Below are 27987 nucleotides of genomic sequence, written 5' to 3'. Positions count from 1 at the left end.
TTTTAGACCACCTGTTACGCCCCTTACTTGCTGGGGTACCGGCCTATTTGGCCGACACGCTGGACACGATTAATCTCGTCGAAAGCGTAACGTGGAGACCAGGGTATAAGCTGGCCACGATTGATGTAGAGAGTCTCTACAGCAGAATACCCCACGAGGAGGGTATCAGGGCGGTCCGCAGGTTTTTGGACAGAACGAATAAAGATGAAGGATATAAAGACTTCCTGTGCGAATGTCTAAGATTCATCTTGACGCACAATGCGTTCCTTTTTGATGGAAGGTGGTACCACCAGACCTCCGGGACGGCCATGGGGACCTCTGTGGCATGTACCTACGCAGGCCTATTCTTGGGAGCCTGGGAGGAGGACTATGTAAGGAGTTCAAAGAACCTGTTTAGACACAACATTGAGACATGGGCCCGCTATGTGGACGATGTGCTGGTCGTGTGGCGGGGCGGAATGGATGAGTTTAGGACGTTCATGGACCTTCTCAATAACAACCAAGTAAACATGCGCTTTACCTCTGAGATAAGCAACAAATCCATCAATTTTTTGGACCTGAAGATCAGGCCTGATGGAGCAAGGTTGGTTTGTGAAGGATTCAGGAAGGCCACGGCTGTCAATTCCTTGTTACACAAGAACAGTTTTCATCCAGAGCATGTTAAAACCTCCCTGCCATACGGCCAGTACCTACGCCTCAGGCGGAATAACTCCAATCTGGTTACATTCGAGGAGCAAGCGCAGGAATTAACAGCGCGTTTGCAGGTTAGGAAGTATGACAAACACTCCCTCCAGGAGGCACAAGACAGGGCCAGAGGTAGGGATAGAGCCTCCCTCCTTTCTAGACCCCCAAAGAAACAGGGCAAGAACCTCTTCACTTTCACATTTGACTATACCCCCATGTCAAAAAAACTAACCCAAATTATTAAAAAGAACTGGGCAATGGTAACTAGAGATCCGACCTTGCAGAAGGTTTTCCCTGATCCACCCAGGGTAGCCTTCAGGAGAGCTCCAACGTTGGGGGATACCCTAACTAGGAGCGAGTTTCGTTCACCTCTACCTCAGAATTGGCTAACTATAAGACGCCCCAGGGGCAACCACAGATGCGGTAACTGCAAATACTGTCAAAATATGTGGGAGGGCACGAATTACCGCCTGGGTGGGATCCAATGGGAAGTCAGAGCATTCATTACATGCCAGACAAGTTTTGTCACCTATGTAATATTCTGCCCATGCCAGTTTTTCTAAGTAGGCAAAACCACCAGACCCCTGAAGGAAAGGGTGGGGGAGCACCTCAAATCCATTAAGTCGGGAAAGGGTTGTCCCCGACTAATTAAACATGTCAGGGAGACCCATGAGGGCAGAGCAGAATGCCTGAGGTTTGCCGGCCTTCTGCATGTGGTTCCATCCCGGAGAGGGGGCAACCGAGATCAAGAATTGATCAGACGAGAGTCGAGGGTCATTTTACGTGCAGAGGCGATGGGACCACTAGGTCTAAATGACAGACTGGAGCTGTCCTGCTTCCTCGACCCATGACCCCTTGGTTCCCCAGTTTAGAGGTATAATTTTTAAAAAAAAAATAAAGAAAAAATCCCCTTTGTAGTAAAGTCCAGAATAATACCCAGATGCTTTTGGGCACTTACCCTACTTCTTGCAACCTATATGTGTTGGTTCATCTATGGTGCTTCGTTTTTCCACTTCGGGACCAGACGGATGGGGAGGATGGGCGGGCGTCTCCCCACTGGATCACCCACGGGTGTAATATACACCTGCTGGCCGAGAATAGCCGACCAGCAATGTGGGGTGGCGTTTGGGGGAGGAGGGGGACGGTGGGGGGAAGAGGGAAAGGGAGTATGAATAAGCCCCATGCCCTTATGGGGCACTACTGAGTTACACTCGTAGATAGAAGCAAATGGTCAGTGACCGGATGTATTATTTTCAGCTGTGACAGCTGGAAGTGCGTCTGCTCCGGGTTTTCTCCCTTGCTCTCCTTTCCTCCCCCCCTCCTCTTCCCATGATAGCCGCGAGGGAAGCTTCCCCTGTGTTTTCGGGGGGCGCCCCGGTTTGGTTATTGCCACCAGGCATGGATGACATGCCGCGATTTGGGGTGCCGCCCGCCCACCGCGCACGTCTCTGGGACCCTCTATGTGGTGCTTTCTCCTTTTCCTTCTCTATATGCATGATAATCTCTTCTTCGGGTCCCTATTTTTGGACTTGGCTCCTGGCTCCTCTCACTCGGGTTGTGCTCTCTTGACCCCCCCTTCCCCCGGGCATCCCTGTCCACTCCTTTGGGGTCTCCATGCGTCCAACTGGTGTTGGCATGTCCCCAACTAGACTGGAATACCAGCTATGTCTGGGCATAACCCAGCTGATTGGTATTATTCTGGCCTCCTGTGTTTGTGGATAGGTTTGGTTGATGTTCATTTAGAAATAAGGTGAATACACCTTTTAATTCGTTTTCTTGAAGAAGCAGTCCCTCCACTAGTCTTTTTTAGAGAAGGTTTTTAGGGGATAAAAGTGGGGTCATCAATAGAAATGGAGGATTTAACGTATGCAATATACACGTCTATAATGTGTAACGTAATTCTAGATATGCGGAAGATCCAGTATGTGCTGTGTTACAGCCACGCGAATATAGGTGTGCTTCCGCTTAGGGTGCACTTATTTATGCACTTTAACTTACTTGGCACGATGGTTTGACACTCAATTTTGCACAATTATGTCTAATGTTTTAACCCAGTTTGCTATGTCAGTAACACGTTTTAAATAGCCATGGTTTCTTACATGCACATGTTGATAATGTACACTGCCCCTTTAACGCTGCGCCAGCAACCTGCTGGCTCGTTTGAACACACACTCTAGTTTCTCGCCGCTATGGCGAGTCTCCGCCCCCTCACCCCTCACCTCTCTGACACCACCACTCCACACCAATGGCATACGCCGGAGGCGTGGCTTACAGGCTTCATCTGGAAAGCCGCGCGGCGCCGCCATCACACAGGACGCAAGCACGTGAGCAAGCGCCAGTCGGGCGCGAAACGGCTGTAGTGCCGTCCACTATTCCCTGGTCACCAGCATCCCGCACCCCCCGGACACTCATCTATGCAGGTTTGATCCATCCAATGTGAATTGATGTGAATGTACCACTGCAATGTCTTTTGGCAAGATGCTATATTAAAGAACGTAAAAGGGATTGGTGCCCGGTCTGTCTTCATGTATGTATATTACCAGACTGTTGTTCACAGAATTAGATACCGGTGCACGCCCTGAGTTCCAGCTATATGCCATCCATTTGAGTGTCTTGGGAAAGGGGAAGTGTTTACAGTACATCAAGCAAGTGCAGAGCCTGCCCCTCAAGTGCACGGACTGGGCCTGAGTGCCGAGTGTTATTTCACCGCTCTACATAGTACCCCTTGTTTCACCTGTGTGTAGACTCCTCCACTGATGTCTCCAAGTCCCGGGGAGCGCTTGTTTCACCTGTGTGTAGACTCCTCCACTGATGTCTCCAAGTCCCGGAGAGTGCTTGTTTCACCTGTGTGTAGACTCCTCCACTGATGTCTCCAAGTCCCGGGGAGCGCTTGTTTCACTTGTGTGTAGACTCCTCAGCTGATGTCTCCAAGTCCCGGGGAGCGCTTGTTTCACCTGTGTGTAGACTCTTCAGCTGATGTCTCCAAGTCCCGGGGAGCGCTTGTTTCACTTGTGTGTAGATTCCTCCACTGATGTCTCCAAGTCCCGGGGAGTGCTTGTTTCACCTGTGTGTAGACTCCTCAGCTGATGTCTTCAGGTCCCGGGGAGAGCTTTTCTCACTTGTGTGTAAACTCCTCAGCAGATGTCTCCACGTCCCGGGGATCACTTGTTTCACCTGTGTGTAGACTCCTCAGCTGATGTCTCCAGGTCCCGGGGAGAGCTTTTCTCACCTGTGTGTAGACTCCTCAGCAGATGTCTCCACGTCCCAGGGATCACATGTTTCACCTGTGTGTAGACTCCTCAGCTGATGTCTCCAGGTCCCGGGGAGCGCTTGTTTCACCTGTGTGTAGACTCCTCAGCTTATTAAGAGGCCGCCTCTGACACAGGAGACTTGGGTTCAAATCTTGGCTCTTCCTATTTCAGTAAGCCAGTAGCCCGTAAGGAGTTTTGGGGCAAGACTCCATAACACTACTACTGTGTGCGCTCTAGTGGTTGCCACGTGAGTGCTTCAAGTCCGACAGAAGAAAAGCGCTATGTAAATACTGGATTATTATTATATTCACTTATCATCCTGATTGCAATTAGAATTTGCCGCCATCAGTTTTCAGTTTAGCTAAAAAGTAAAATAAAGTTTTGTCCTGAGTTTAGTCTGAATTGCACAGGAAGTGTCCTCCATTGTCACTGTCCCTCTGTGACCTCTGGGAGTGGCCGGCGTTTGCCTGAGGCTGGGAATACATGTATGAAGTCAATGGCTGCAGTGTGTCATAGTTCCACCAGAGCCGAGATCTGTCCACAACGCACAATGCCGCCGTATTCTCATCTCTTGTCTCCTAATCTCAGCTATGCGGCGGGTTACACAGCGGGGAACTATGTGAGGCATCGCCCTGGGCGAAAGCTTCTGCCAATAGCGGCATTTCTTCTCCGGGAGAACGCGGTGGAAAGACGCTCAGCATGGAAATGAGGCCCTCTGATGTGAAAGCTGTGATTTTCATCGCCTCTCTGATGTAGACGAGATGGAAACAGCATCTTTCCTCTGCACAGGACTTATTTTTCTGTCTCATCAATATCACTAAAAGGTGAAATTGCACTTTGGCTAAACATTTGGTATAAACACACTTCAGCGCCGCTCAGATCGTTTTATTATTCGGTCTTATCGAGAAATGACCTTTTCACTTCAACGTGCAGCAATTATAAGTTTTCAGAACTCCTCCGTATTTTTAACTGCTTATTTCACGAGACACACGAGATCACTGCTTGGCTGCCTGAGGAAGGGTCCCCTTGTACCTGAAATGGACCAACTGTTGTAACTATTGCTGGAATCAGAGGGGTTCCATTTATAGTGAACTCCAAGGGACCAGGAAAAGTAGTTTAATATATAGAAAGTTTACTATAACAGAATTGGTCATACATTGTATATTTATACAGATGCATTTGGCTGGGAGCCTGGGACCTGAGAACTTAGTTTACTATATCCAGAAGTTTACTATATCAGAGTTTGCTATAAGGAGATTCTACTGTATAGTTTTATTTGTTGTAAAGGTGCACAAATACGACATCTATAAGCATCCATATTGCAGGAAGTGATTCAATACACTAAAAAGAGGTTTAAAGCACTTAAAGGATACCCGAGGTGACCTGTGACATGATGAGATAGAGATGGGTATGTACAGTGACTAGCACACAAATAACTATACTGTGTTCCTGTTTTTCTTTCTCTGCCTTAAAGAGTTAAATATTAGGTATGTAAGTGGCTGACTCAGTCCTGACTCAGGCAGGAAGTGACTACAATGGAACCCTCACTGATAAGAAATTCCGATATAAAACACTTTCCTAGCAGAAAATGGCTTCTGAGAGCAGGAAAGAGATAAAAAAGGGTCAATAGTTCATACATTTTAGCTCTGGCATCGAACATTGAATGTGTCATTGAGCAAAAACAATAAACCAGTTAAAATTTAAAAAGTAGATTTAAATATACAATAAAACTGTGGAACATCTTAAAAAGTCATTTTTAGGAGAAGGAAGATAGATACAATAGTTTATTTCATTAGTTTATTTTCACCTTGGGTGTCCTTTAAAGCACCCTTGGACTGAAAGCCATATGGAGGCTGACATATTTCCTTTTAAACAATGCAGTTCTGCTGAGCCTCTGTTACTTGTACTCTTAGCCATAGACCCTGAACAATCATGCAGATCAGGTGCTCTGACTGTGTGACTAGGTTAGCTGCATGCTTGTTTCAGGTTTGTGATTCAGACACTACTGCAGCCAGAAGGATCAGCAGGACAGCCAGGCAACTGGTATTGATTAGAAGGAAATAAATATGGCAGCCTCCATATCCCTCTCATGTCAGGTGTAATTTAAAAAACTCTGGAGCTAATTCTTGCAATTAAACCTAGCCACATGTAATGCTGAATTCCTCAACTTCTTTTTAGCAGGCGTTAGAGTGATCAGTCTTGCGGCTTGTGTATAGAGCAGTTTCTGAGTAGTTTAACACAGTTTGAACGTTTTTACGGCCTGCATTTATTCCAGGTTGATTTCTGCATTTGCGTTCTCCTGCGTTGTGCTATGTTCTGTTGTTATGAATAGCGGCCACACTGTAAAATTTGGGAGCCCGCGGCGCCGGATAAATAACAGCTGCCGGGGCCGCCCACTACACACAATTGCAGCCGTATTTTATTGTACTGTGCATTGCGGGCAGCCAAATTTCACAGTGTAGCCACTATTTGTAATGGCGCCTATAGTCACGCCCCCATTTCCTGCTTCCAGTGGGGCATTTGTCACAGCTGGATTTTTGCCTCATTTAAGTAGCCCCAGGGGCGTAGACACTAAGGAGGGGGCTGTTTGTGTTACAAGAAAGAACCAAAGTTTATGGGGTATTTACTGAACACAAACCAATTCAACCAAGCTTTATTAATTCAGGAAAGACTTCTGATTAATTTTATGGAATATAAAGCAGTTATACTCAAATACAAGCCGACCTCGTGTATAAGTCGACTCCAATATTCAACCCTCTTAACCTCCTTGGCGGTAATCCCGAGCTAGGGTCGGGGTGGAAAACCGCAGCTAAGAGCGGTAATCCCGACCTCTGCTCGGGGTAGCCACCGGGAGGTCTGTGCAGAGTACAGCGGGCGGTTTTACATACCTCCCAGGGGATCTAGACATCGGCCGCCATTTTTCTTTCTCTCCTAAATTGCACCGCTTTTACACCCTGAAATCCAGAAAGAATCATACCGCCAAGGGGGGGTTAAGCTGGAATTTTTTATTGACTCAAGTATAAGTCTACCCAGCAAAATTAATGGCCGCACTTGGGGCTCAGGAGGGGCTAATGACTGCACTGCATACAGTATTGCAGCCAGTAACTCCTCCAAGCCCCCAAGTGCAGAAATTATTCACTCCCCTTCCTAAACCCCAGTATCCCCCCCCCCCCGCCCCTTTCCTTGTTAATTGTTGTGGCCAGGAGTTTCAAACCTGTGTTTTCTTAGCATTTCCTTTCCTTAAAGTATCACTTACCACTGGGTGTATTGCTGCAAATGGGAATGTCACTATTAGTACACACATTACTCTGTGCGCAGTGCTGCCCGTGACTCATGTATAAGTCGATCCTTATACTTTTATGAAGTGAATCAGACCTAAATTTCTAGACTTATACTTGAGTATATACGGTATATAGCAAAAACAAGCACAACGTTCCGGGTTGGGTGCCCGTTGCTAAGTGCTTTATTCACTAAAATAAATTGGAAGTCTTTCCTGTAAGGGTCAAGTTGGTGTAAATTTGTTTGTGTTCATTCATCGTGGCCCCATGGTGGTGTCTAAAGACCAAATTGTGCCAAGGGCCTACATAGGAGAAAGTGATCTGATGACAGCTGGGTGCTCATCAAAACTAGCCGGGTGGAACACCCAGCTAAAAGAGCCCGGAGAGAACACTGGACTATTGCCAGGGACGGATCTAGGGGGGGGGGGGGGAGGGCAAGCGGGTATCTTGCCCCAGGCGCAGTTTGTTGAATTCTTAAAAAGGCGGCAAAATGAATGGCAGTTTAGGCGCCAAAACCTGACCTTGCCCCAGGCGCAACTTGGCCTTGATCCGCCCCTGACTATTGCATACAGTATCTCACAAAAGTGAGTACACCTACAGCACTGAAGATATGACACTGTGATACAATGTAAGGTAGTCAGTGTACAGCTTGTATAGCAGAGTAAGTGCCAGTTCACACTGGTGTCTGCTGATTTCGTGCCTGCAGCCTCTCTTGCCAGTACTGCAGTTTACCCTCACGTACGCTGTGTTCCAATCCCGATTTTTCCTGTCATTTCAGCTGACTCTGGGTAGAACATGCTGCTTCGAGGGTCGCTTACCGCTGCCTCCCTGTGTCCCCCTGCGGGGGGGGGGGGGGGGGTAAAACGGCTGGAAGATGCTTTTCTACACGCTTGCAGAAAAGCATTTGACCAACACGCCGGCAAAGGCCCTTGTGAACCGGCCCTTAGTTTGGTTTCCATTCAAAATAACTCAACACACAGCAATAATGTCTAAACCGGTGGCAACAAAACTGAATACACCCCTGAATACACCCCGAAGAGAAGAATGTAAAAATTCTGCCCAAAATGTCAATATTTTGTGTGCCCACCATGATTTTCCAGCACTGCCTTAACTCTCTTCGGCATGGAGTTCACTAGAACTTCACAGGTTGCCACTGGAATCCTCTTCCACTCCTCCATGATGAAGCTGGTGGATGTTAGAAACCTTTAACTCCTCCACCTTCCATTTGAGGATGCACCATAGTTGCTCAATAGGGTTTAGGTACGGAGACAGGCTTGGCCAGTCCAACACGTTTACTCTGTTTCTTTAGCAAGATAGTGGTAATCTTGGAGGTGTGTTTAGAGCCGTTATCATGTTGGAATACTGCCCTGCGGTCCAGTTTCTGATGGGAGGGGATCATACTCTGCTTCAGTATGTCACAAATACTTGTTGCTATTCATGGTTCCCTCAATGAATTGTAGAGTCCCCAGTGCCATCAGCACTCATGCAGCCCCAAAACCTTGACACTCCCACCACCACGCTTGACTTTAGACAAGATACACTTATCATTGTACTCTTCACCTGGTTGCCACCACACTTAACACCGTTTGAACCGAATACATTTATCTTGGTTTCATGGTTACCTTCTGGGACAACAGCCATGCATGGCAATTTGAAGTAGTATGTGGTGTATGGTCTGAGCACTGACAGGTTGACCCCGCTATTTCTTCAATCTCTGTAGCAATACTGCCAGCACTCCTACATCTGTTTGCAAAAGACAACCTTTGGATATGATGCTGAGCACGGTCACTCAACTTCTTTAATTGACCATGGCGAGGCCTATTCTGAATGGAACCAGCCCTGTTTAACCGCTATACGGTAATCTCCACCGTGCTACAGCTCAGTTTCAGGATGTTGTCAATCTTCTTATAGCCCAAGCAGCCATCTTCATGTAGAGCAATGATTCTCTCAATGATCTCTAGACAGTTCTCTGCCGTGAGGTGCCATGTTTTACTTCCAGTGACCGGTATGAGACAGTATGGGGGCGAAAACACCAAATTTAACGCACCTTCTCCCCATTCACTCCTGAGACCTTGTAACACTAACAAGTAACATGGGAAGATGTCTAATTTATTTGGGCAGGATCCTCACTTAGGCTACTTTCCCACCAGGACGTTGCGTTTTAGGGGACGTTATGGTCGCATAATGTGCCCCTAACGCAACGCCTGGTGGTGTTGGATGTGGACGTCAGACTGAGCCGCGTTGTGCAGCTCACTCTGGCGTTCGTGATGCCGTGATGCGTACTCTTGGACGCATGCGGCATCACGTGGTCCCGCCAGCCAATCGCCGCACAGAGCGGCCGCTCCAGGAAGTAAACACTGCTTCACACCGTGCGTTGAATATTAATTAGCCATGTGGCTGGCCTAGGAGGAGGAGGGGAGACCTCCTCCTCCAACACTACTGAGCATGTGCAAACAGTCTAACTTAGCCGCTTATAACGTACAGCATACAGCACTTTAACTTGACGTGCTGCGTTACAATGTTACGCAACGTGGGCACTGTGAACAGCCCATTGACTTTTCATTACTGTGCGGTGGGCTGCATTACAGGATGCACTAACGTGCGCCTGTAATGTCTATTTGTGAAAGCAGCCTAAAGGGTGTGGTCACTTTTGTTGTCAGTGGTTTAGACATTAATGGCTGTGTGTTGTTATTTTGATGACACAGCAAATGTATGCTGTTACACAAGCTGTACACTGACTACTTTACATTGTATTTTTGAATCAGGTCGAAATATAACTTTTAGGCCTCTTTCACAGTAGGACGGTGCGTTTTGATGCGACGCAACGCAAATTACAACGCAATGCCTCAAAAAAGTCGCAACGCAACTTAATGCATAGTTACGGTCGCATACAGTGGAGCAAACAGTCCAACGCAGCTAATAACGTGTATAACGCACTGCATGCAGTACTTTCACTTAACGTGCAGCATTAGTCACCAACGCAACGTGTGCACTGTGAATGGGGCATTGATTTTTCATTGCAGTGAGTTATTCTGCATTAAATGTTGGTTTAACGTGCGACTTTAACGTCCCACTGTGAAAGAAGCCTTAAGAGGAGAATAGCCTTAGGCCTCTTTCACAGTGCAACGTTAAAGTCGCACGTTAGAAAATATTACAACGCAGACTAACGCATAGCAACACTAAGTCTGTGCGACATTCACAGTGCACACGTTGCGTTTGTGTGTAACGTGTAGCGTTATTAGAATATGCTGCCTACTGTGCGTTATACACGTTATTAGCTGCGTTGGACTGTTTGCACATGCTCAGTAATGACTTGGAAACATACTTTTCATTGCCTGTATGCCTACTGTATGCGACGATAACGGGGCATGAAGGTGCGTTGCGACTTTTTTGGGGCGTTGCAATTTGCGTTGCGACTTTAACCTCGCATCAAACCGCAACGTCCTACTGTGAAAGAGGCCTGAGAGAAAATTCAAGCTCATAATCAATAATAATAAATAATACTGAGGAATAAAACCTTTGTGGAAGCGCTTGTTCTGCAGCCAGCCTGCTTGAATCCCTGCTGTAAGGTGTATCGTGGTTGGGAACGTGATTGAAAAAGCTCTTGCTAATGCAGTGTTATGGGGGATTTTTATAAAATCATATCCCTCAAGTGAGATCACACCCCATAGCATTACATTAGCAAGAGCTTTAACAATCACAAGTGCTTAAAGGACAACTGAAGAGAGAGGTATATGGAGGCTGCCATGTTTATTTCCTTTTAAGGAATACCAGTTGCCCGGCAGCCCTGCTGATCCTCTGCCTCTAATACTATTAGCCATAGCCCCTGAACAAGCATGCAGCAGATCAGGTGTTTCTGACTTTAAAGTCAGATCTGACAAGACTAGCTGCATGTTTGTTTCTGGTGTTATTCAGATACTACTGCAGAGAAATAGACCAGCAGGGCTGCCAGGCAACTGGTATTGATTAAAATGAAATAAATTTGGCAGCCTCCGTATACCTCTTCCTTCAGTTCCCCTTTAAAGTGGACCTGAACTCTTGCACAGGACAGAAAGTAAACATAGAGAAATGCACCCTGTATATATTTAGAGACTTTAGCCTGTCTAATTCCCCCGTCATCTGTGACTAATCACAAGTGCAATTTGATCTTTCAGCTGTGTCAGCGGACTGCCTCAGCAGAGCAGCTAATTTGTAATCACAGGATGTTATGCCTTTGTCTGCTTCCATGAAAGCAGGAAGTAGACACTCTGCAGATTTATTGCAGGATTTGTATCAGCTGTAACAAAGAAATGTTTTTTCTTTAGGCCCATTCACAAAGGGGCAATTAGCAGCCGTTCACCACTAATCACCGAATAGGTGGCGATTGCTAGCGCTTTTAATAGCGCTAGTGTAATGTAAAGTATATATGTCAGTGATCTCACTGCTGCGATGAACCCCAAACACAGTGCATGTAGCGTTTTTTCGAGATTATTGAGCGATCGCGATTGCAAAGTTAAAAAAGCGCTAATCGCGATCACTCAAAAATTGTGAAAATGTACAGCAAAAATGATGCGTTTTACTGCAACATTTGCCGCTGTAAAACCGCTGGCGCTAATCGCTAATGTTTTGGGATCCCCAGTGTGAATGAGACCTCAAAGGTAATCTTGCCGTTGCTTATTTCTTAGAGCAGAGAGGAAGTCCTGAGTTCAGGTCCGCTTTAAGGGCCCATTTCCACTAGAGCGAATCTGCATGTGTTTTCTGCATGCAATTTCGCATAACCAATACAAGTGGGTGGGGCTGTTTCCACTTGTCAGGAATTCTGTGCGGTCTGCTGAGTCGGCAGAGCCGTCAGAATTCGCATGTCGCACACCCGCACGCGAATCGCCGCTAATGTAATTTAATAGGAAAACCGCAAGCGTATTAGTCTTGCGGTTTTCCCGGCGTTTCCGCGTGCGATTCTGCTGAAAAACCCATGTCAACGCTTGCCGGCATTGACATGGTTAAAATCGCATAGCGCAAACCGCGAGTGAATCCGCGTGAAAATCCGCATGGAAACAAACTAATCCGCACCCGCATGCGGAGTCGTTGACGCGTTTTCCACAACAAAATCGCAACGCACAAGTGGAAACGTACCCTAATGGGAATACAGTCTCTGGTACTTTGTCTGTTGCGCTGTATGCATATGTTGAAGAATCCTGAGGCTGTTATCTGGGATTGGAGGACTACAGATCCCAGCCATCCTGCGTGATGATGTGTGTGGGGAGCTTCAGTCTGATTGGGGGGGAGGGGGGACTTCCAGCTTGTGAAGAGAGATGGGTGGAAGTTGTGTGCACAGAGATCATCATTTCATTAAAAATAACTCATGTTAAATAACTCCTCTTTTATGTCGCCTCACAGAGATTAATAATGCATGAGTTATTTTATCTCCTCTGTAGTTATTTTAGCAACTGTTAGAGGGGTTCCTCTTTTGTCTGAGGAAAAACGCCGCCCTGTCTGTTCACATCTATGACAAGAAATGTGACAAATATTTCAGCTCTCTTAGGCCCCATTCACACCTAAAAGCGCAAAACGTTTTGCGGGAGTGATTTTTCCACGATTAACGCAGAAAAATCACTGGACGCTGCAGCGATTTTTCTGCGATCACAATTAGCGCTTCTATAGCACTAAACGCCTTTGCCAGGAAATTGCCTGAAATTGGTGCAGGCTACACGTTTCCGTTTGCCGCCAGCGATTAACGCAAATCACCCAAGTAAGAACGGGCCCATAGGGTATTATAGCACTCGTGCTTTAAAAAGCGCTAGCGCTTGAGCGTTGTGCCGAAATCGCCGGCAAAACGCTCTAGTGTGAATGGACCCTTACCCTTCCTTTATCGGCAGAAAATAGCTCGCCTAGTAGGTGTGTCAGCAGTGCCAGGACTCGCCCACATTTCCCTCTGGGTATCGCATGGTGGTTTGGGGGCCCCAGCAAGTGAGAGAGGCTGGGGCCCCCGGCTGTCGTGCGAACCAGTGTTTGTGATTTGCAAATGTTTTCGCCAGCCATTTTCGAATTGAAAATGGCGTTTTTTCGTTTGAGACAAGTTTTGCGAAAATAATTGCGAAAATTCCCCAAAATTCTGAAAATCTTTATTTTTACCACAAAACCCCGAAAAATCTTTATTTTAGTGTGAAAATTTGCAAAAAAAACCCGAAAAAAAAAAACAAACTTATTACAAAATGATTTTCAATGGCATTTTGGTTCGAAAAACATTATTTTTGCTAAAATAATCGCCATTTTCGCTCATTTTAGTCATGGTTGATTAGGAACATTAAGGGCCCATTTCCACTATCGCGAATTCGCATGCGTTTTTCGCATGCAAATTCGCATAGCAATACAAGTGAATGGGACTGTTTCCACTTGTCAGGATTCCTTTGCGTTTTTCTGTGCAGAAAAAATTCGCTTGGCAGAGCCATCAGAATTCGCATACCGCTATCGCTATGCGAATCGCATACAATGTATTTAATAGGAAATTCGCATGAGGTTTGGGTATGCGAATTTTCATGCAAATTCGCATAGAAACAATGGAACAGCACACCAGCACTGCCATGGTTAAATTCGCATACATCGTCATCCATGCGAATTCGCATGAAAATTTGCATGGACCCGCATGCGAATTTCGCATTCGCATGCGAATTTTTACCGCGGCGATTCGCACCGCACAAGTGGAAATGCAGCCTAAAGGACTTTTTGGTACTTATCCGTTAGCCGGGCGCATCCGGCAGGTGGCGCTAATTACTATTCCCCCTCCAGGCCGCCATGGATAGTAGGGAAAGATGTAACTCTGGTGGAGTTTTGTCGCCACCTAGAGGATGCGCCCGGCTAACGGATAAGTACCGACTTTTTTTGTGGTTTCGTTTTTATTTCAATTTAACATTATTTTGTGGAAATGGGTAAAGTACCCGTATACTCATTTCACCTGGGGAGGGGGCGGGGATCTGGTGGTCGCTTCACTGGGAAAGCACCAAGAGAGCAACAAAGAATCAGGAAAGCAGCTGATCACCAGGAATGGTGAGATGCAATAGAATAGACTGTGTAGGAATGGCTCTCATACTACATGGAATGGGGTAAAATTGGTCTGTGATCTTGCTTTTCCAAAGACTTTTATCTCAAGTGTGTATGCAGCATAACTCCAAGGTGATGCAGGATTGTGCACATTTTCTACACAAATTTATGCCGCTTTAAAATGAATCAACCAAACCCCACCAGTTCAATTGGTCCATTTTGAAGCTGCATTCATTTGCATATAACATTTGCATAAACCTTAATTTGCATAATCCACAGGCTGAGGGTAGGAACACACTAGGCAGAATCGCATATGCGGGTTCCACAGCACATAATGGAAAGCGCATGTGTGATCCTGCCGAGTGTGTTCCTACCCAGAAGTCAGACTGAGGGCCATTTTCCACGAGCAGTTTGTAGGCAGTTAAAAGACTGTGGAACTATCTTAACTGCTCGCTGCTGCCTGGCAAGGCGCTATCGCAATCCTTAGCGATTTGTGATAGCGTTTTGCAAGTGATTTTGGGAGCGTTTTCCCTGCTCCTATACAATTCATTCGAATGGAAACACTCCCAAAATGCTGCATGTCCTGCAATTGTGATTTGCCTAATCGCAATCGCTCTAGTGGAATCTGTCCCATCCATTTACATTGGCAGAGCATTTAGGGAAATCGATAGCGATTGAAAGCGCTCCCAAAATGCTAAAAAAAATTCTTTACAAGGTTCCAGGGCTCAGGTTAGACTTCAGAAACAAAAACAAAAGACCGAGAGCCCAAATGGTGCGGTATTTCAAAACAATAGAGACAAAATAGGTGGAAAAAGTTATACTCACAAACATGGGTTGCCCCTAGGCAACCACTCCATATGCCGGTGGGGAGAATTACTACCCGACCCCACTCAGGTATAAGATGTCGCTCCCTGTAGAAGGAAATTAGGAAGAATCCTTGCCACCATAGGTGGATTGCATTGTGATAAGGATAAGAACCAGAGGCGCCAAAAAGAGTAAAAACAATGTTAAGATTAAAAATTGGGAGGAGACGTACTCACCACCCATCAAACAGACCAAAAACCAATAGAAGACACAATGTCTGGTCAAACGTTCAGCAATTCATTAGTACACCCGGGAGTACTAATGAATTGCTGAACTTTTGACCAGACATTGTGTCTTCTATTGGTTTTTGGTCTGTTTGATGGGTGGTGAGTACGTCTCCCCCCAATTTTTAATCTTAACATTGTTTTTACTATTTTTGGCGCCTCTGGTTCTTATCCTTATCACAGGCCTCAGGTTAGGTTCACAGTAGGACATTGCGTTGTAAAGCCATAAAGCAACATTACAACGCAACATAAAAAGTGGTAATGCAGATTAACTCTGCGTTACCGTCACATACAGTAGGTACAGTAAAGCATACGGTCAATGAAAAGTATGCTTTCCTGTACCTGGTAACGTGTGTGTTTAGAGGTAACACACTGCAGCAGTGTGTTACCATAACGCTACACATTACAATGTGACGGTAAGGTTGCACTGTGAACGTCCCATAGAGTTTTAATTGCATTGTGGTAAGCTGCGTTATGAGACTTTATAACGCTTTTCTGCAACGTCCTACTGGGAACTTAGCCTCATGCTCGGGTCACACTTGTCCATGCAGAAAACCATACGTTTTCTGCCATATGCAACTTTACTGCGTTTTCGTTTTTTCATGTGCATTTCAATATGTTCCAGCTTGTGTTTTTTAATCAATATTCATATTACACAAGTAAAATAATCATTTTCAAATTAGTGTTTACCTTATTTGGTGAAAAATGCATGTGAAACGCATGCGCTTTTTTTCACCATAGGAGAGCATTGCATGCACACAGTATGCAGAAAGAATGAACTTGTTGAACTAAAAACTCATTGAAAAAAATGCATACCGATGTTTTTTTTTTTGTTTTTTTTTTTATGAGCTGCCCATAGACTATCATTATGTGCGATTCAAATAAGTGTGACCCTAGCTTTATTGAAAAAGGACCAAATTCCATCTTGGCCGGATTTTATTGGTACTCTTCAATCTGCATACAGAATTGGTATACTCCTGCATCAACTCAGATATTATTTGCACCTGTGGCTCACACTATGGCGCTGCGCTGGATCTCAATGAGACTGGCCACAGTACCCACGGTGCAACAGTGTGTTTCTGGCAACACAGAGGCTGCAGAGCATTGCCGGGCGGTACCGTTTGGCATGCGATTGCATACCAGTCAATGGCACTGCAACAATCTTGATAGATTGTAGCGGAGTGGCACGAATGCTCATAATTGCGAAGTCGCGTGACACACTTCCTGTCTGGAGGGGGACAGACTCACGTTCGGGGACATGCAGGTTTCCCTGCTGGTGCTATCTGCCGCAGGCACCAATCTGCATGCAATGGTGTGATGTGCCGCCGCGAGCTTTTCTGCTGCCCGTAAATTGCGTCGAGGCCCATATGTAATTCATTTTTTGGTACTTATCTGTTAGCCGGGCGCATCCGGCAGGTGGCACTAATTACTATTCCCCCTCCAGGCCGACATGGATAGTAGGAAAAGCTGTAACTCTGGTGGGGTTTTGTCGCCACCTAGAGGATGCGCCCGGCTAACAGATAAGTACCCATTTTTTTTCTTGAGTTTTCTCCTAAGTGATATTTTCTTACCTTGTCATAAAGTACAATTTAGACCACCAGCAAGCAATAAAACATACCTCCCAACTTTTGGAGATGAGAAAGAGGGACACTTAAAGAGACTCTGTAACAAACTTTTCAGCCTTAGTTCTTCTATCCTATAAGTTCCTTTGCCTGTTCTAATGTGCTCTGGCTTACTGCAGCTTTTCCTAATTGCACAGTGGCTGCGTTATCTCTGTTATATGATCTAATCTGTTTCCTTCTGTCGGCACAGTCAGGCTAAAGCTTGAATGTGTAGAATGTGCAGGGCTGCTTGTGATTGGTAGAAGCTATACACACCCCCTCCAGGCCCCCTGCAGGCTCTGTATGACTCACACACTCTGCTTATGTGAGCCTATCAGAAGCTGGTTAGTTTGTTTGTAAACACTGCCTAAAACTGTTAATTACAAGCCAGGTTTGCAGCAGAGAGTGGCAGAAACAGCACAGAGGGGCCCAGGAGAACATAATGAATAGAATGGTATGCTTTTTGCTGTAAAAATGTTAGAGTACAGATTCTCTTTAAGCCACACCCCTGATCACACCCTGTCACACCCCTAGTCACGCATACAATAAAAATTTCATGAGAAAAATATGTTGTTTTATAATTCAAACCACACTGGCCCTTTCTATTCTGGTTCATTTTCCTTCATTTTAACATTTTAAAATCAGTGATATATCAATTTAAAGGATGGGAATAAAGTTTGGAGTCAATCAAACACATGTTTTAGTAGAGAAATATATATATTTACATAGAAAAAGGGACAAAGTCCTGAAAGAGGGACAAATGAGGAGAAAAGAGGGACAAGGCTCCCAAAGCGGGACTATCCCTCCGAAAAAGGGACAGTTGGGAGCTATGGGTAAAATGCTCCGAATAATTTTAAGGTCATTTTTTCACCAACTTTTGTGAAATGCTAAAAATGTATTTTAAAGGAAATCTGAAAATTATCTCGTAGGATAGGATCTAGGAAAAAAAAGTTAAAGGACAAATGAAGTGAGAGGTATATGGAGGCTACCATATTTATTTTCAAGCAATACCAGTTGCCTGGCAGCCCTGCTGACCCTCTGCCTCTAATACTTTTAGCCCATAGACCCGGAACAAACATGCAGCAGATCAGGTGTTTGTGACATTATTGTCTGATTTGAGAAGGTTAGTTGCATGCTTGTTTCTGGTTGTATTCAGACACTACAGCAGCCAAATAGATGAGCAGGGCTGCCAGACAACTGGTATCATCTAAAAGGGAACAAATATGGCAGCCACCATATTCTTTTCACTTCAGTTGTCCTTGAGTAGCATATGGCCCACGTGTGCAAAGGGCCTCATTGGCCATCCCTAGTCCCTGATTCTTTGCTTGGCTGAGTACATGAAGTTAGGAGGCTACTGCATTGTGGGATATGTAGTTCTGTGCAGGCTCACAATAGAGATGAATGAGAGGAGAGCTGGCCAGCACACGGAGGGAGGAAGTGATGTCACCTGCCCTTCACAGAGATGGAGACACAGGGAGGAACTGAAGCACATAATGTATGTTTTTTCTTTCTTTATTTTTTGGGGTGCTAGCAGGAATCTTCATAGGGAACAGTTCTTTAACCACAGCACCCTCTATAGCACAAAGCGTTGTGATTGGCTGAATGGTGAGGGCGTAGTTTACTACATCCTATTGGAAACCTAGCAGAGGATGCTGTTCACCCAATCACATTAGTGTAATTTCCCTATGAGGTTCATGCTGGGCCTGCTAAATTAGACTAGCGTCGAGTTATGACAGCGGGAAAACAACTGCACTACATTTTTGCTTGGGTTTGTGCATCACATACAATTTGCGCATTATGCATTTAAATGCAACAAAACACATAAAAAAGCTCATTGGACAAAAAGCGCAAATGCATTGGTGAACGCAGAAACACAGTAGCATAAAAACGGATACGCTACCATCCTGCAAGTGTGACCCCGACTTACAACCAACTATAACCCTGTCGACTATAACAAGTCACATGGTTGCTGATGTAACGCAGGGATGCTGACAAATGTAATCTGACATCTACAGATGGACCCTTACTTACCAGCAGGTACAGTTCCAGGGGTTTGTAAGCTGAATTTGTTTGTGAGTCGTGTGATACATGGATAAATTGTTTACTTTTGTACAACGCTAGATTTAAACCATGTTTGTTTGGTTTTTTGGGATGTTTTCCACAACTTACAACAGTTTATACTAATACTGTAACATGTAACAACAATAATATGTAATAAGAACAGTATTGTATATTTTGTACATGCCTATTGGCAAGCACTACCAGTAGGCCCCAGGCCTCTGCCTTTAAAGGGAACTTAAACTGGGAGGGATATGGATATTTCCCTTTAAACAATACCAGTCGCTTGTCAGTCCTGCTGATCTCTTTGGCTGCAGCTGTGGCTGAATCACACACCTGAGACAAGCATGCAGAGTCAGGCAACTGGTATTATTTTATAGGGAAAAATCTATATCCATCTCAGTTTAGGTTCCCTTTAAAGTCGCGTTGAAAATGTTGCGTTGTGGTAACTCACTGCTTGCAGTGCGTTGCCTCTTAACGCAGGAACGTTGCGACTTTAACGGCACATTAAAATGCAACGTCCCACTGTGAATATGCCCTTAAAGAAAAAAGCATTCTTTTGTTACAGCTTACATAACTCCTGCAATAAATCTGCTTTCATGGAAGCAGACAAAGGGTTAAAATCCTGTGCTTACATATTAGCGGTGTCCCTTCAGGATTGCTGAATTTCTGTGCTGACGCAGCTGAGAGCCCAAATTACACTTGTGATTGCTTGAAGATGAAGGGGGAATTGGAAAGGCTCTTCTCTCTAAAAACACACAGGCTGAATTTCTCTGCTTTCCTTGTGTCCTGTGCAAGAGTTCAGGTCCACTTAAAATTGAACACTGTAATAACAGCGCTGGAGATTTGGGGGCAGTAGATGCCTCCATAGAGCGTAATAGGAATTACGGCTATAGCGATGCACAATGAGTAACTTCAGCGCCTTCAGAAGACCGAGCTAAAGTTACTTTTAAAACCCTGTAATTAGGCCGCCAGCAGTAACTGGAAGCCGGATTACACCATTCCCCACCATCCACACCTGGAGGGGGAATAGTAATTAACACCGCAGGACTTGGGCAGGAGCAGGGTGAGCCATATATCGGCTGTATCCTGTGCCTGAGTCTCCCGGCAGCGTATTCATAGATACCCCTTTAAATAGGCAGTATACTCGCTCTGCTATCTTATCCATACACCTTGGGCTTGATTCACTAACCGGCGCTAAGTGTTAGCACGGGAGTGAAAAGTCACTTAGAACCCGCAAAGTCGCTTTGCGTGCACTAATAGTCATGCAAAGCTACATTGCGGCGAAAAGATCACACTGCGCGCTAAGCGCTGTGCGCCGAAACCAGTACCGCGCGCAGAGCAACATTTTCGGCGCACAGACGCCCAAACTGCCATACCGCCGTTTTGTGAATCGAGCCCCTTTTTTGTGCAGCAGGGAGTGTTTACAGAATGTCACAGTAATGGCAGCGCTCGTCTTTCGGCAGGAAAAGCTCGCTGACAGCAGATGGCCGTATTGGAGTCACACGGCGTGAAGGCTCAGCGTTCTCTTCTCAGGAATCGTTCTGGGAAATATTGTAGCGAGTCTCCAGAAGGGGGCTCCATCCACAACTGTAACAAAGAATTAACAAAACAAAAAAGATGAAAGAACAAAACGGCGCACGCTGGCGGCGACTCATCCGCGGCATTAATACCACAGTGCTGAATGAAATCACAGGCCGATACGGAGGGTATTATTAGGGAAATAAGAGAAAGGGGAGCAGATCCGCCGTCGCCTTGATCTGCCGCTTCATGCAGCGCCATCATTTTTAATGCATGTCAAAGTTTGTTTGATTTGATTATTTGATGTCAGGGAAAGGCGCAGCTAGTCGGGGCTGGAATCTTCCTCCTCTGACAATCGGTGCCGGCCTTTCAATGCGAGGCAAGACAAGACTTCCATACTAAGAGGCTGTCCGGCCGCTTTGTATGCCACATACATATTCATGCAGCTGGATATAAGCCATTTGGCTCATCCTCAGGAAAAGTTTTTTTTTTTTTTCTTGAAGTCTTTATTGTTAGTATGGTGGAATTTAAAGTATACCAGAGTTGAAATATAAAAGATTTATACATACCTGGGGCTTCCTCTAGCCCCATCCGCTCTCATCGCTCTCCCGCTGTCTGCAGCTTCGGGAACCGGGTCCCGTCACTGCCGTCATTCGGCTTGAGTCTATGCATGAGAAGTGCGCTCTTTGCGTATCTCTCCAGCGGTTCCCGTAGCTGTGGACAGCGGTGTGGGTGCGATCAGAGTGGATGGGGCTGGAGGAAGCCCCGGGTATGTACACATCTTTTTAATGTTTTCAGCTCTGAGTCCCTTTTAGCAGGAAAATCTCTGGGGCTTCATTGTCCTGTAGCACCAACATAAGAAGTAGCGCATTGCAGAGCGCACAGAATCACCGCCTGATCCCAAGGAGCTTGCAATCATGTTCATAAATGTTCATACAAACTAGTGCCAATTTATACATCAGTTAATGCCAGGCTAATCCAGAATTTGAAGGAGGCACAGGGGGACAGAAGGTGGCACAAACACTCATGGTGGTGTGGCTTCAAAAGGAGGTATGGCTTCCTTTGGGGCGGGGCTTAAACGGGGTCATGGCGAACCCCCCCCCCTCCCTTCCCCCTACAGGGCCGATAGCATTCCACGCAATGGCCTGGAATACCTATGCTTAAAGGATACCAGAGCCGAAATAAGCTAGAGAAACATGGGGAGCAGGCATATACTTTGACCTGACCGGATGCCTATCACTCCACCCCCCCCCCCCCGTACTCCTTTCTGCCCCCGCTATCTACCTAAATGCCCCTCCAGTAGCCTTTTTCCGGGTTGCCGGCGTTGGGCACTATTGCACAGGTGCTGGCCGGCCTGTGCACTTCCTACAGCATGTACCCATGGCCAGGGGCACTCTGCGAATTACGTCATACGCAGAGCACTCCCGGCTACAGGCGTGCACTGCTCGGCCAGCGCCTGTGCAGTAGTGCCTAACTGCAGCGACCCAGAAGAGGCTGCCGGAGGGGTATTTAGGTATTTGGGGGGGGGGGGGGGGGCAGCAAGGAGAACAGGGGGAGCAGAAGGTATCAGGACTGGTTACAGTATATGCCTGCTCCCCCGGTTTCTTATTTCGGCTCTGGTATCCTTAAAAATGGCCCTGTAAATTACCCATAACTTTGACTCCATTTTTGCTTGCAGCTTTTTCAGTTGGCGCAGTAATTGCACTTCCTCCATGTGGTTTATGGTTGGAGGCTTAGAACAAACCCCAATAAACAATTGACAACTCTTACTTCCAGCATGAATGTTTACCCATACGGACTCCACACTATCACAGTCCTCAGCCATGTCATAATCCATTCCAAATGCACCATCCGATCGTGGCTATCATCCATCCATGCAAACACTGATTAGGGAGAGCAGATGAGGAGTCCTTTTTATTATGTAAACAATGGCAGAGTCCCGCCTGTATTATAACATGCGGAGAGAAGGCAGTTCCTGAGCTCGGTGGAGTTGGCCTCACTACAATCGGAACAAATTAAAATTTCATCATGGTTATTGCTATGTTTTGTGCCGCAAAAATAAAGGCTTGTGGTGCTCTTGTTTTGAAGATAGCTATTTTTTTCCAGGCGATAATGACACCCCTCCCCCCCCTACAACAGTGCAAAGGCTTACTGAACTTTTGACCTTTTTATAAAAACTTGAATACCTTATAAGCCAAGGTTTCCCACTTTTCCCTCCAGAATCCAGAGGAAGAAAAAAAAATTGACTCATGTATAAGCCCCCTCCCCAGTATAGTCTCCAGTATAAATAGCCAAATGTGTCACCACAGTATGGGGCATCCCCATTCCCAGGGGGGTCTCAAAAAACCTACTAACGGACACTGCCACACTAACCATTGGGGGGGGCACAACGGGGTGCACAGGCATCGGCGGTAACAGGTAGTCTAGTACCAGACGCTGTCACACCATTGCCGGGGCGGGGGACAGGCACAGTGGGGAGAACAGGCATTGGAGGTCAAAGGTAGTCTAATACCAGACACTGCCACACTAACCATTGCGGAGGGGGGGAGTGTTTAGGCACAGCGGGGTGCACAGGCATCGGCGGTAACAGGTAGTCTAATTGCAGACGCTGCTGCACTAACTATTGCAGGGGTGGGGCAGGCTCAGCGGGGAGCACATGTGCTAGCAGATGCAAGGCCCTGCAGCACATTCTGGCCTGCTCCACCACCAAGTACACACAGTGACTCGCGTATAAGCTGAGGGGGAGGAATATTTTGGGTATATTTTGTGCACTGAAAATTTCAGCTTATACGCAAGTATATACAGTATCTCAAAAACTATAAAAGATATAATGATTTTTGCAGCACAAATGAGCTCAAACAAAACACTACCTAACCATTCCAGTGACATCACTGTCTTGGGGAAAAAAAGTGTGCTGGTTGTGGGGGGCCAGCCTCACGGAGCGCAGGGATTGCTTCTGCTCCCCCTTTATTTTATATTACAGGATTGTCTTGCCCATTGTTTACGTACTAAAAATTACTGCACTGCATGTACTCTACTCCCCATCTGCGTTCCCCTCTGCGCAACACTTTATAGCCAGTGATGCAAGTTGATTGAATTATTGATCAGAGCCTCATTTATTTTAAAGGACAACTGAAGTGAGAGGTATATGGAGGCTGCCATATTTATTTCCTCTTCCTCTGGCAGCCCTGCTGGTCTATTTGGCTGCAGTAGTGTCTGACTCACACCAGAAACCAGCATGCAGCTAATCTTGTCAGATCTGACAATAATGTCAGAAACACCTGATCTGCTTCATGCTTGTTCACGGTCTATGACTATAAAAGTATTAGAGGCAGAGGATCAGCAGGACAACCAGGTAACTGGTATTGCTTAAAGGGAAATAAATGTCAGCCTCCATATCCCTCTCGCTACAGTTGTCCTTTAAGCACACTCCTGTATAAGTAAATTAAAATTTAAACTGACATTTTTCTTGCTGACTGTGCTCGAGTTGTGGAGAGATCCGTTTTCTTCCTGTTTTAGTGACACCCAGTAATGTAACTACGGAGCTTGGGGGGGGGGGGGGGGGGCAGTGCGAGTCTTAAGGTGCCCATACACTAATTAAAATTCCCGCCGATATACAGATTTGATCACTGTGATAGAATCTGCTGTGAAATTGGTAATGCAAGCGCTGACCGATCGACCGATTGCCATCCATCATCGATCGATTCAGTCGATTGGTCCCAACGTAAAATTTTGCTCGCTCGCCAGTGGGTCGGGAGCGCATCACTAACGGCATTCGATTCGGTGATGACCGGCGCAGCATAGCGGCTGCGATAACACCTGTCCAGACGGTGCGAGCCGCGGTATCCGTTCAGTCACACTACTTCTCATGTCCTCTTCGCTTCCTATCGTGTCCTGTGACAAGCTGAAGTTCAAACAGTAGAGCGCCCTCTACTGCTTAAACTTCTGCTTACCACAGGACGAGACAGGAAGTGAAGAGGACACCAGACGAAGTGTGACTGAACAGATCCTGGGGGACTCATGCCAGCGGACAGGTGATGTTATTGCTGCTGGCCGAGAGAGCAGACATGACTTGGTGCGGTGAGGCAGGCGGCAGTGGAAGCTGCACAGGTCTTGAATCTATTTCATGCTGAAATCGATTCAAATCTGTGTGCAGTGTATGGCAGCCAGTAGATCTCTCTGTGATTAGATTAGATCAGAGAGGGATCGATCTGTTGGTCGACCTGGTGGCAATCAACCTGTGTATGGCAGCCTTTACATGGACCCCCAGAACTCTATTCATATGGAGCCTCAAAACCTACCAAGGACTACTATTCAATGCACATATATATATATACTCTGTGTGTGTGTGTGTGTGTGTGTGTGTGTCTATCTATCCATCTATCTATCTATCTCTATCTATCTATCTATCTATCTATCTATCAGGGATGAGCAGAAACTACGCCAGTGCGAATTTACGCATCGTAGTTCGCATCTACGCATCGTAGTTCATAGGCGAAGTTTCAAAACTACGCTTACGAATTTACGCGTAGCGAAGTACCGCTACGCGTAGCTTACGCCCACTATGCGTAGTTAACATGTGTAATGCGTAGTGAACTATGAATGCGCTACTCGCGTCTAATTTTCCGCGTGCGATTGTATGCATACAAATTTACGCATTGGAAAGGGGAATGTACGCATAGAAGGGTTCTGAGTATATGCATTTCTAAAGAAATTAATGCGTAAAATTTTCTGCATAAGGGCATAAGTATCCGCATACACTACGCTTCGCACTACGCGTAATTGGGTATTTTAACGCGTATTCTACGAAATGCATACGAAGCGAATATTTGTTTTCGAATCCATAGTTTGGCGAAGCGTAATTGCGTAAAACTACGCGTATTTCCAGCGTAGCGAAGTTGGCTGACTACGACCATCCCTGCTATCTATCTATCTATCTATCAATCTATCTATATATAATCTCTGGCAATTTTTGACTTAAAGTTACTTTTGTTCAACCAGCAAGTAATTTTTTTGTCTCCCAAATAAGACGATGTACAAGAGGCATTATTGGGGGGGGGGGTTTCTCAGCTTCTATTTACATTTGAGCAAAAAGTGTCCAGTCCCAAAATTATTCATACCCTTCACAAACTGTCACAGTCTTTAGGAAAATCCAAAGATCTATACCATTCCAAATACTCCAAGCTGTTCTAAAGTATCCTAATTACCTTGATTAATTGGGAACAGCTGTTTTAATCAACTCAACAGGTGAAACACAGCAGCTCTCTGCAGTTGGTTTGTGGACAATCATGGCTAAGATAAAGGAGCTAAGTGAGGAACTGTGGCTGCGCATTGTGGCTGCTCACAAGTCAGGAAAGGGCTACAAGGCCATTTCTAAATGTTTTCAAGTTCCAGTGGATACAGTGCAAAGTATTATTAAAAATACAAGATGTTCCACTCTGTAGAAAATCTCAGAGGACATGGTCGGAAGCCAAAAGTGACATCTGTGCTGGCCTGGAGGATAGTGAGAGAGGTGAAAAAGAGTCCAAGGATCACCACCAAGGCCATCCTGGTGAATCTGGGCTCTGCTTTTGGCAATGTTTCAAGGTAGACAATCCAACGGACACTACACACTTCTGGGTTCCACGGATGCAGACCAAGGATGATGCCACTTCTCCAGATAAGGCACACAAAGGTTCGCTTGGCCTTTGAAAATGATCATCTGGACAAAGAAGACTTTTGGTCTTCTGTGTTATAGTGAGATGAAACAAAAATTGAATTGTTTAGGCACAACGATGTTTCCTTCATTTGCTTAAAAAAGAAGTCTTCAACCCAAAGAACCCCATCCCCACTGTCAAACATGGTGGTTGGTACCTAATGCTTTGGGGGTGTTTTTCAGCCAATGGAACAGGGTACCTAATCACAGTAAACGGCACCATAAAAAAGAGCAATACATGAGATTCTCAATGACGACATCAGGCAGTCTGCAGAGAAACTTGACCTTGGGCACCAGTGGACATTTCGGCATGACAATTAACCAAAACACACAGCAAAAGTGGTGAACAGATGGTTAGCAGACAACAACATTAACGTTTTGGAGTGGCCCAGTAAGAGTCCGGACTTGAATCCAATTGATAATCTGTGGAGGGAGCTAAAGATCAGGGTGATGGCAAGAAGACCCTCCAACCTGAAAGATTTGGAGCTCATTGCTTAAGATGAATGGGCAAAAACACCTGTGGAGACATGCAAAAAGCTGGTCTGCAATTATAGGAAGCGTTTGATTGCTGTGATAGGCAATACAGGCTTTTCTATTGATTATTGAGAAGGGTATGAATAATTTTGGACTGGACACTCAAATGTAAATAAAAGCTGAGAATTTCTTTTTTCCACAATAATGCCTCTTGTACGTCGTCTGATTATCTTTTGGGAGACACCTATGTCATTTCCCATCCAAAAATTATGCTGGTTGAATAAAAGTAACTTTAAGTCAAAATTTGCCAGGGATATGAATAACTATGGGCAGCACTGTGTGTGTGTGTGTGTGTGTGTATGTATGTATGTATGTATGTATATGTATTTTTTTATTATCCGCATAGCACCAATACAAAGCTAATAAGATGGATGGTGGGCCCCTCAGGCTCAGGTGCCCCGGTGTGGTTGCAGCCCCTGCATCCCTGTGCTAGACAATTGGTGACACCCAAGGATCTACTGTGAGTCCAGAGTGACTGCAGGCAGAATTCAGAAACGTACAGCTCTTCCCGCTGATGGTGACATCACCTCATTTCCTGCCTGGACAGGAAGCTGGAGGCACTCTTCTGGTAGAGGACACTGAAAGCAGTAAAACTCACACAGTAAAGGGGGTTTAATCCTTTTTTTCCACTTTATCCAAAACTAAAGTAGAAATGTAGTTCGAGTTGGTCTTTAGTTAAAGTTTTGTGAAGTTCCTCAGCCGCGGTTCACTTACGATCAGCGTGTTCACAGGAGCCGCCTTTTCTGCTCTGCACATAAACGGACAGCTGTGCGCCTCGACTGCGATATTTATGTCCATGTGGAGTTTGGTTGTAATTCCTGTAAATGACCCATCTTGGCAAGTCGTGGCAAAACTTGTTCACAAGCTGTTCCCGCCTCCCACAGATCCTTCTATTCCTGCCACCGGTTTTATTAACCAATTCTTCGACCCCCTCAAAAAACAGCATTTATCTGACAGTTTTTATAGGTCCTTACAAATAAGGCCAAGAAGGGACTTTCGCAGCTGCACGATGCATGGCTTGGAGGGTCGGAGAGCTGCAGAGGGCAGGGGGGGGACCAAATTCTACTAAAAGGTTATTTCTAAGGATTACTGCAGATTTAAAGGGAACCTGAGGTAAGTGGGATATGGAGGCTGACATGTTTATTTCCTTTTTAAATAATGCACATTGCCCGGCTGTCCTGCTGATCCTCTGCCTCTAATACTTTAAGCCATAAACCCTGAACAAGCATGCAGATCAGATGTTTGACAAATCTGACAAGA

At 45.7% G+C, this 27987-nt stretch overlaps 1 protein-coding gene across 5 annotated transcripts in view; it reads left to right on the top strand.

Annotated features, from left to right (window-relative positions):
- CDH13 (cadherin 13) overlaps nucleotides 1-27987 on the top strand; it is a 1882652-nt gene that overhangs the window by 797503 nt on the left and 1057162 nt on the right. The window contains exon 1 of one of the 5 annotated variants that reach the window (XM_068261401.1): nucleotides 18350-18414. The exons of the other annotated variants lie outside the window; for them this stretch is intronic. Coding sequence (XP_068117502.1) covers nucleotides 18382-18414 — 33 coding nt within the window. The 5' untranslated portion in view covers nucleotides 18350-18381. Of the gene's footprint in view, nucleotides 1-18349; nucleotides 18415-27987 lie in introns of those variants that run through there. 5 annotated transcript variants of the gene reach the window in all.

Source organism: Hyperolius riggenbachi, chromosome 11, assembly GCF_040937935.1.
Source record: "Hyperolius riggenbachi isolate aHypRig1 chromosome 11, aHypRig1.pri, whole genome shotgun sequence".
Taxonomy (NCBI): domain Eukaryota; kingdom Metazoa; phylum Chordata; class Amphibia; order Anura; family Hyperoliidae; genus Hyperolius; species Hyperolius riggenbachi.
This window is presented reverse-complemented; position numbering and strand designations above follow the sequence as displayed.